The sequence below is a fragment of the Giraffa tippelskirchi genome, chromosome 7 (assembly GCF_054371585.1).
Source record: "Giraffa tippelskirchi isolate mGirTip1 chromosome 7, T2T-mGirTip1v1.2.pri, whole genome shotgun sequence".
Taxonomy (NCBI): domain Eukaryota; kingdom Metazoa; phylum Chordata; class Mammalia; order Artiodactyla; family Giraffidae; genus Giraffa; species Giraffa tippelskirchi.
This window is the reverse complement of record NC_137281.1, coordinates 4561597-4571516: the sequence shown is the minus strand read 5'-3', so window position 1 is coordinate 4571516 and position 9920 is coordinate 4561597. Positions and strand designations below refer to the sequence as shown.

The window sequence follows — 9920 nt, the reverse complement described above, 5'->3', positions numbered from 1 at the left end:
GCTCCTCCAAAGGATGAACAGGTGTTCCTGCCCTCGGTTTTGGAGACCAGAGACTCCATCTCTTCAGCACCTATGGGGAATAGGACCCTGGAAGCCTCTGCTGCGGGAGGCACAGGCCACGTGCCGATTATGGGAACCAAAGTCGAGTTGTAAAGGCCCAGCTGCGGAGTCCAGGGAGGGGGCGGTCCAGGGCAATCCTGACTCGGACCTGAATGATGAGACCAAGGCCTGTACGTGTGCACGCATGTGTGTGGGTGCTTTAAAACTGTTTGTTTTTGTCAACAATTTTTATTATTCACATGTTCCATAGAAACAAGGACGTAGCCGGGGTGGGGGGGGGCGGTCACGGAAGTAGGAAAAAAGATTTTTAATGCAGATTCGCAGCATCTCTGTATACAGAGGCAGCCAACCCCTCCCTTCTCCCAGCCCTCCAGTTTACAGGGCACAGAGCTAGGTGTTTCCCTCGCTCCGCCCCTTGCCGGTAGGCCCCGCCCAGGCCCCGCCCCGGAAACCCGGCCTCTAACTCGAGGAGCCCAGCCTAATGACCCGGAAGGTGGGGAGCATGCAGCCAAGGTCACGGTTCTGAGGTAAGTGTCATCTTTCTACTGTGAACTTGTGCTATGCGGTACCCTCAGTCCTTAAGGTGTGGGAGTCGCTAGGGATCTAACATGCCGGGACCCGGCCCTCCGCCCCAGAAAATCCGGACGTCGCCGTTTCGGGTCCGGTATCTTTTCTTTTTGGTTTGAAGTCGCTCTGGGCCTGTCCCTGCCCTTGGCTTTTCTACTTTCGTTCCACGTAGACACCGCCTTTCAAGACTCTTTATAAAATCCTCTACTGACCCCCGCGCCCCACCCTCACCCCATGTGAAATACTCGTCCGCGGGGTGGATTCGCGCCCCCCAACCTTGCCCTCTCGGTCCCTGGAGGCAGCGCCGGCCGCTCCGCTGCCGCAGAGGCCGCGTCTTCGGACTTCGCCTGGGGGAAGGTGAGCTGGGCGGGCCTTGTGATACCCCATGCCCTTCGGTCCCCAGGACCTCTCCGCACCCCCGTTAGAAAGTGGTCCTTTCCGGAAGGCGGTCATTTTGTACTTGGGTGAGGGGGTATCTGGAAAAGGAGAGACGGAGAGACTGAGGGATAAGTAGAAAACCTGAAGGGAAAACGAGTGGGAACGTAGAGGGTCGCTGAGGGACACGCGAAGCAGCAGTAACCTGAAAGTGATGAAGTCGCATCTGCAAGATTTCAGGGCAGCATAAGGACGGGAACCCGGATCAGCGTGAGAAGGCGGGATCCCAGCGGACGGTCATTTCATGAAGAGAGTAATGGGAAGTGTTAAAAGAGTTGGAACCTTGGCCTTCAGAGCCATGTGGTGCTGGGAAGAAAAGTGGACAGAGGGTGACAAGAAGAGCAGAGGAAGAGAAGGAGCTGGAAGGAAGCATCGCCACCTGGGGTCTCTGAGGAGGAAGGGAGTGTAACCGGAGAGCCGAGAGGGAGCGGAGATAGAGGAAGAAAGAGGCAGAAACACACAGAAATTTAATTTAGGACAGTCAGAAAGGGTGGGAGAAAGAGCCTCAAGAGGCAGAACAGCTTGCCCAGAGGGGCAGGACAGGTGTGAAGGAAGAAACAGAGGCCAGAAACAGCGGGAGAGCGGACGGTAGCAAAAGAGACACGCGACCAATGAAACAGCTGAAGCTGCTGCTGCTGCTAAGTCGCATCAGTCGTGTCCGACTCTGTGCGACCCCATAGAGGGCAGCCCACCAGGCTCCCCTGTCCCTGGGATTCTCCAGGCAAGAACACTGGAGTGGGTTTCCATTTCCTTCTCCAACGCATGGAAGTGAAAAGTGAAAGTGAAGTCGCTCAGTCGTGTCCGACTCTTCGCGACCCCATGGACCGCAGCCTACCAGGCTTCTCCGTCCATGGGATTTTCCAGGCAAGAATACTGAAGTGGGTTGCCAGTGCCTTCTCCGCAATGAAACAGGGAGACAGGTAAACAGAATAAAATGGAAACACCTAATAGTGCAGGTAGGGGGAAAATTGGATCCAAATGGGTGATGGGTTGTTTTGATATGGATCATTGAGTTGTAGTAACATTGATGTGTGTCCAATTATGGCTTTTTAAAATTTGTTTCCGATTTTTTTCCTGGCATGAATGGCTTCTTCTCTTCTTATATATGTCAAGTTTCTTTGATAAGTAGTACATAATTTTAGGAGGAGGGCCTGGCAACCCACTCCAGTATTCTTGCCTGGAGAAATCCCATGCACAAAAGAGCCTGGGAGACTACGGTCTGTAGGGTCGCAAAGAGTTAGACACAACCGAAGCTGTTTAGGATGCAGGCAGGCGCATAATTTTAGAATATGTTGATGAGTAGTTGGCAGAAATGTCAATGATCTTCTGTAGTAACAGTCAAAATCTAGTTTTACCGGTTAGCCTTGTTTTCTTCGTCTTCCTGTGAGCTAGTAAAATTGTGAGCTCTGAGGTGATATGAAAGTGTTTCCCTCAGGTCCCTCTTGGCTATTTTCTGCAAGTTCTCTGAAACATGGGCTGGATTAACTTGGAATGTTTTTGCAACAGAGCCCATCCACGATGAAGAAATTTGGTCACAACTGATTTCTTTCTTTCTTTTTTTTTCCTATTTGAATATAGTTGATTTACAAGGTTTTGTTAGTTTTAGGTGTACAGCAAAGTGATTTAGTTGTACATATACATGTTGATTCTTTTTCATATTCTTTTCCCATATAGATGATCACAGAGTGTTGAGTTAGTTCCCTGTGCTATGTGTATGTCTATATTAGTTATCTGTGTTATATATAGTAGTGTTTATGTATTAACCCCAACGTTCTATTTTATCCCCCCCTCATCCCCTTTGGAAACCATAATTTTGTTTCTAAGTCTGTGAGTCTGTTTATGTTTTGCAAGTCAGTTCATTTGTTTCATTTTCTTAAGATATTTACATATGAATGATAATCATATATTTGCCTCTCTCTGACTTCTTTCACTTTATAATAATCTCTAGGTCTATCTGTATGCAAGAATGCAAATGGTATTCTTTCATTGTTTATATGGCTGAGTAATATTCCATTTTATATATGTACCATATCTTCTTTTTTTTTTTTTACCTGCACTGTAAGCACTTTTTATATCTTCTTTATTCACACATCTGTTGGTGGATATTTAGTTTTTCCTTATCTTGGATTTTATAATATTGCTGCTATAAACATAGGGGTGCATGAATCTTTAGAGGTATAATTTGGTTTGGATATATGCCTTGAAGTGGGATTGCTAAATTGTATGGTAATTCTGTTTTCAGTTTTCTGAGGAACTTTCCACAGTGGCTGCACCAACTTGAATTCTCACCAACAGTGTGTTTCTATATACTTGAAATTTTCTCAGAAAGACTTACATGTTCTCACTACATAGTCACACAAAATGGCAATTTTGGGTTGATGGAAGTATGGATTACTTGATTGTGATAATTATTCACAGTGTATATGTTTGTCAAAGAATCACTTGTTCCATTTTCATTCATCTTTATACCTCAATAAAGCTGGAGAAGAAAAAGAAAAAGTGGGAGATGTGTTGGGCTTAATCTTCTCTTAGTGGTGCTCAATCTAGGCTTCATAGTAGATCAATGAGTCATTTGCATAGACATATTTTATACACTTTGACCAGGAATTCTTAAGATTGGTATATGGCGAAATCTCAATAATATTTAAGGTGCCCCCATGATTCCAGTCTGGACCTCTCACTGAACATCTGGACTGTGAGTCCTCCTGTTTCTGAGGACTGAGATCTAGACTGAGGAGGAGGGACTCTGTTCTGCGTGGGATGGACCAGGGCCTGCTCTGTGACCTGAAGGGGGTTGTCAGGTCAGCTCAGGTGCCCACTGCTACTGTGTGGCATAACAGCCTCATAGGAGGGTAGGGAGATCTGATGAAAAGTGACTCGTTGATCTCTGTGGGGGAGTTTACTGTCCTGAGTCCCTCCTGTGACAATGGGGAGCACAGGACTCTTAATCCACATGGTGAGATCTTCCCTGTGTGTGTGGTTGTGGCGGAGGAAGAGGGAGTATGTTTATTCTAACCATTAAACAGCCTGTTTTCAGCTTTGAAGCTTGACCTCTAAAGGTGCAAGTGGTCTGAGTAAGAAGCCCGTAAGAAGAGGAGGAAGAGGAAAAAAAAGGATGGCTGTTTCTCAGGTGAAGTCATATTCTCAGTTGATTCTTCAGTCTGTCCTTCTTGAAATGCCTCTCTTTGGATTTCTTTCTGATTCTGAGGTGTTCTTTCTTGACACCTGCACATTCATCCTTACCTTCCTGTACATTCAGCCTTCCCTCAGTACCTGTTTATTAATTGTTGCAACTTTTTGGGGAATTGACCCTTTTATGATTATGTAATGTCTTTTGTCTCTTGTATCAGTTTTTCTGTTTATTTTGTCTTATCTGCTGTCACTCTTGCTCTCTGTAGGATAGAATATCTTTTTCCTTCTTTTCACTTTTTGCTTTTCTTGTCTTTAGATTACTCTGTCGCTCTAGCTGTCTGTTTTCTTCTGGTCACTTCCTCTCATGGTCTCTGCTCAGGCACCCTGTACAGTGGTGAAAGGCAGGAGCCTTGGCCAACCTCCTTCATGCCACTGGAACTTCAAAGGAATCCATTTGTAGTTTCCTTTTAATCATGACATTTGGTAAAATGTTCTTTTTTAATAATAATATATTTTTCAATATTATTTCTGTCTTGTTTTTTTAATGCTTCAAGAATCCTTTAAGTTTACTCTTGTGATTTTGTTTGTAATCTGTTAAAATAATGTATAACAGTAATAACTTTTTAAACTTTGTATCAGTGTTATGTCTGTACTACTCTTTTTAGTATCCTAGTGTAGAATCTTTTTGGGAAACTCTATTGAGTATAATTTGTACATTTTCATTGTCTGAAGGATCTTAGAATGCACGTGAATAAAAAACAGTACTGAAAAAATAGGCTGTAAAACTGTCAGGAGACTACTCAGTTAGTTTAGTGTTGACTTGTATGCATAGGTGAATGGATGTGCATGTCCATGGTTTAGATAAACGATGTCATGAATCCACCTGCATGCAGTGTGGGATACCGGGGTCGATCCCTGGGTTAGGAAGATCTCCTGGAGAAGGGAACAGCTACCCACTCCAGTATTCTGACCTGGAGAATTCCATGGACAGAGGAGCCTGGCGGGCTACAGTCCATTGGATCACAAAGAGTAGGACATTACTGAGTGACTTTCACTATTCATCATGATTTAAAAAAAAGATATCATGATTTTAAAACTATCATATCTTTTTGCAGTTGATAGTGTATTTTTAATATGTTCTCTGGCCTTGATTTTTTTTTTCATATACTATCATGTTCACAGTTCAAATAATAATAAGACTACTAATATTTTGTGTATGTGTGCATGTGTGCACACATGTATAATGACTTCTTAGGCTGATCCATGTTGTTCAGCTTGAACTTCTTTCAGATTTTCTCGGGGAATCATCTGTCAAGGAACTTTTAATGCTTTATGTGTTACTTTTGATTTTTCAGCTTCAGTTCTAGAACCCAAACACGGTAGTTCAGGTGCTTACTATATGATTCATTAGGTTCTTGACTTGAGTCAAGTTTTTCAGTGTCTCTAACATAGTTTTCTCCTCCGTAAGATGGTAAAACATTCTTTCTTTAATGAGCTGTGATGTTGCTAACAAGTTAAAAATGTTAAACATTTAGAGTAACACATAGTATATCGGAAGTATTCAAATGTTGTTTGTCTTTGCTGCTCTCATCATCATCATCATTGGAGGTTTTGAGCTTTCTTTAAAGCTGCTGTGGACTTTGTCATCTCTGAAAACACTCACATTCCTCTATATCCAGGTTTGATCATTCTCAGTGTGTCTCACATATCTAGCCCTTCCACATAGACAACCTGGTGTTGAATTATTATTTGTATATATTTCATGTATTGCCCACAAAAATGAGAAATCTACTTCAATTTGGAAGCTATCATAATCTCTATGACAAAGCACAGGAAATTAAAATTAGACACACAAGTAGCTCCAAATGCCTTTCCATGGCTCTGTCAGAATACGTTTTTCAACTTAATTGATCTTTTACCTCTATTCATTTTGTATGGAAATAAGAACTCTCCTCATGGTCTTGGTGAAATTTTTAAAAATTTTTTTTAAAAATTTAAGTCACAGTTGACATTGAATGATGTGGCCATCCAATTCTCTCCAGAAGAGTGGGAATGCCTGGACCCTGCTCAGAGGGCCTTATACGTGGATGTGATGTTGGAGACCTTCAGGAACCTGCTCTCTGTGGGTGAGGATAACTTCCCTCTAAAAGTTGGGAGGGTATCTTTGCATTTACCCTTGTTTGCCTTTTGAAATCCCCTACCTTGCTTAACTGAGCTCAAAGCTGTGTTGACTCAGGCATGAAAAGCTTCATGATGTAGCCTCAGGAATTTAAACATGCCATTTCTTCAGATGATCTGGCCTGGCCACTTCATAATACACCAGAAGTGTAGTGGAGAATCCTATTTATTGTTCCTCAAAAATTTAACATTATGGTTGAGAAGTTTCATAACTGTTTGAAGTATTACTTTTATTTAATATCTTATATTCAGCCTGAAACTTATATTCATGCGATATAATGAATAGTATATCTATGGTTCTTTATATCTTGTAGATATTTCTCATATACACATCTGGAAATTACAACTAAAATCACACACTGATCGAGGAGGAGTATGCCGAACAGTGATTTGGGGAAGAAATGAAATCCCGGAAATCAAACATTTTAACCTCCCGGAAATTCAGGAGAACATGAATGACTTTGGGTTTCAGTGGAGAGATAATGAAAGAAATTACAAAAATATCCGTACATCCCACAACCAAGGTGTCATTGGTAGTAGAAGTCAACATGGTGGAAGGGATGCAGGAAACAACCATACTGGAAATAGACTTATGTTAAGTCTTCAAGATGAACTGCGTATGTTTAAATGTCAACAGAAAATTGATGCATTTAATCAAGCTGATAAGTATATCAACAGTAGCTCCTCATTTTCACCTCTTCAAATAGTTTCTCCTACTGTCCAAACCAATATTTATAATACATATGGGAGTGACTTTATGTATCCTTCAATACTGATAAGAAACCAGAGCCCACACAGGATAAGACCTTACAAACTTCATTATGAGTGTGGCAAAAAGTTTCATCAGGGCTCAAATTTCAGGAGTCATCAGAGAATCCATATAGGAGAGAAATTACATATATGTGATGTATGTGGCAAGGTCTTTAGCCGAAATTCAGATCTGGTCATTCATCAAAGAATTCATACTGGAGAGAAACCTTACAAATGTAATGAGTGTGGCAAGTTCTTTAGTACAAAAGGAAAGCTTTCAGTTCATCAGAGAATTCACACTGGAGAGAAACCTTACAAATGTAATGAGTGTGGTAAAACCTTTAATCAGAGCTCAATCCTCAGTCGACATCAGATAATCCATACAGGCAAGAAATTACATCAATGTGATATATGTGGCAAGGTCTTGAGCCAAAATTCTGACCTTGTAATTCATCAAAGAATTCATACTGGAGAGAAACCTTACAAATGCAATGAGTGTGACAAGGTCTTTAGTCAAAAAAGAAAGCTTTCAATTCATCACAGAATTCATACTGGAGAGAAACCTTACAGATGTAATGACTGTGGTAAAACCTTTAGTCAGAGCTCAACCCTCAGTCGACATCGAATAATCCATACAGGAGAGAAATTACAGAAATGTGGTGTGTATGCTAACATGTGTAGCTGAAATCCAGACCTGGTAATTCATAGGAGCATTCATACTGGAGAGAACCCTTAAAAATGTAGTGTCTGTGGGAAAGCCTTTCATTCTTCCTCAGGTATCCACAAACATGAGATAATCTGTGCAGAGGCAGAACCACATAAATACCATGTATGTCGCAGAGTCTTTCATTGAAATGCAGCCCTTGGACTTCATTAGGAAATTCATACTAAAGAAAAACCTTACAAATGTAATGAGTATCTCCACATCTTTTGTCAAAAAAAACCTTGCGAGTCACCCAAGAATTCATAATTGTTAGAAACTTTACAAACGTAATATCAGTGTGACAAATTCTTTCCTAAGAAGACAATACTTTGAAATATCAACCAATTCATATTGCAGAAAAGCCTTCCAAATGCAGTGAGTGTGGCAAGGTCTTTAATCAGAAGGGAAACCTTGCAGTTTATCAGAGAATTCATACTGGAGAAAAACTTCACAAATGTATTGAGTTATGCAAAATCTTTCATAAGTTGCCAGCCCTTGCAAAGCATCAACTGAATTCATACTAGAGAGAAACCTGATAAGTGAGTGTGGCAAAGGCTTTAGTCAAACTTCCACTCTTTTAAGTCTTTGGATAATTCATAATGGTGAGTTTGTAAGAAGGAGACAATTTCCATTGCCAAATGCCTGGAAGCCATTCTGCCATTTCCCAGTGATTTCCCAGTGATGTACTGACATACAAAGGCAGAGCATGTTACAGAGAAAATAAGACTTGTTTTCCTTTGGATTTAAATTCATTCTGAGGCTGGTCCCTGTCCTCTGCCTTCCTTCCATGTAGTTGCTGCCTTTCAGACATTTTGCTTCTTCAAACCGTTTACTACCTCTGCTCCTGCTGTAGCAGAAACTAAATGAGGCAGTCCATTATGTTAGCCCTTATCCAGTCCTTTTTCTCTCCATCCACTTAACCTACACATGTTTGTTCTCCCTCTCTTTCTTGCTTATTTGCACTCTGAAAATGATTGCTCTCTAGCTACACTTGACGTTTATCCTTCTAAGACAACATTACTTTCCTCTCGGAGCATTCTTCTTTCCAGAAAGAATGTCATGGGACAATGACCTCAGAGACCCCCAGAACCTATTCTTGAATCACCCGATGCCAGCTGTGATGATCTTAATTCACCCAGGAAGGGGAGAAGAATGCAAGACCACACCAGGCCTCATTCTTTTTTTCAGCCCCATTTTCCACCCAAAAAAAAAAACAAAACTGAAAACCTTAAGACCTCTTCCAGCTTCCCAAGAAGCAGGGGCACAGTTCTTAACACACTAGCCTAGTGTGTTCCCCCTTTACCTGGCAAAGTAATAAAGCAACTTCTTTCTACTCCAAAATTCTGTCACCGTATTTCTATTCAGCATTGGAGAACTTTTGGGAACAATCCCCCAGCCTTGCCCTATCCACCCTTGGAGGGTGCAGGAGATGCCATGTTCTCTCCCTGGTCCTGGGATTCTGGAGAGCCTGCCCCTTACCTGAGACCCCACCACCACACCTCTTTCCCAGCCCCTCTTCCTTGCATCTCCTCAGGGCAGCCCTTCCTCTCAGGCCTCTCCTTACTGTCAGCCCTTCCCTTCACCCGCTTGTGGAGGTGCCCTAGGCCAGTCACATGACAGTCGTTATTTTTCTGTGTCCAAGTCAACTCAATTGGAAAGTGCTCTTCTTGTAGGCAGGCATGTTATTCAGTCGCATCCCTGCAAATACGTAGCCGAGAGGGTGTAGGAGAAGCAGAGAGAGAAGGACACAGAAAAACAGCTGAAAAGAATGAGGTAAACACAGATGATGATGGCTGGGGATCGTGCAGAGACAGTAACACAAAAGAAATTTAGCCTTGAAAGTTTTATAAAAGTAGTAATGAAAACAGGATCTGCAGGGGTAGGAGAGCATTGTAGAGAGGAGTCCTGAGTCAGTGATAAGAGGGAGAGCAACAGTGCTGAGGCATTTCACACGGAGTGGGGTGAGGATTAAGGAGTCGGAAACTTGGCGTTCAGAGCGTCATGACCCCGAGAGAGAAAACTAGCAATTGAAGGAGCAGAGGAAGAAAGGAAGCAGGAAAGTTGATGCATAAGCCACCTGGGAGTGCCAGAGAAT

The 9920-nt window shown here is 42.3% G+C and overlaps 1 protein-coding gene across 1 annotated transcript; it reads left to right on the top strand.

Annotated features, from left to right (window-relative positions):
- The first annotated feature begins 543 nt into the window (after positions 1-543).
- On the top strand, positions 544-9044 carry LOC145515131 (zinc finger protein 836-like). The gene is made up of 4 exons (XM_081514807.1): positions 544-587; positions 4100-4192; positions 6194-6320; positions 6687-9044. Exons 2-4 carry the CDS (start codon positions 4178-4180, stop codon positions 7805-7807), a joined length of 1263 nt encoding a protein of 420 aa, XP_081370933.1. The 5' UTR covers positions 544-587; positions 4100-4177; the 3' UTR covers positions 7808-9044.
- Positions 9045-9920: the final 876 nt, after the last annotated feature.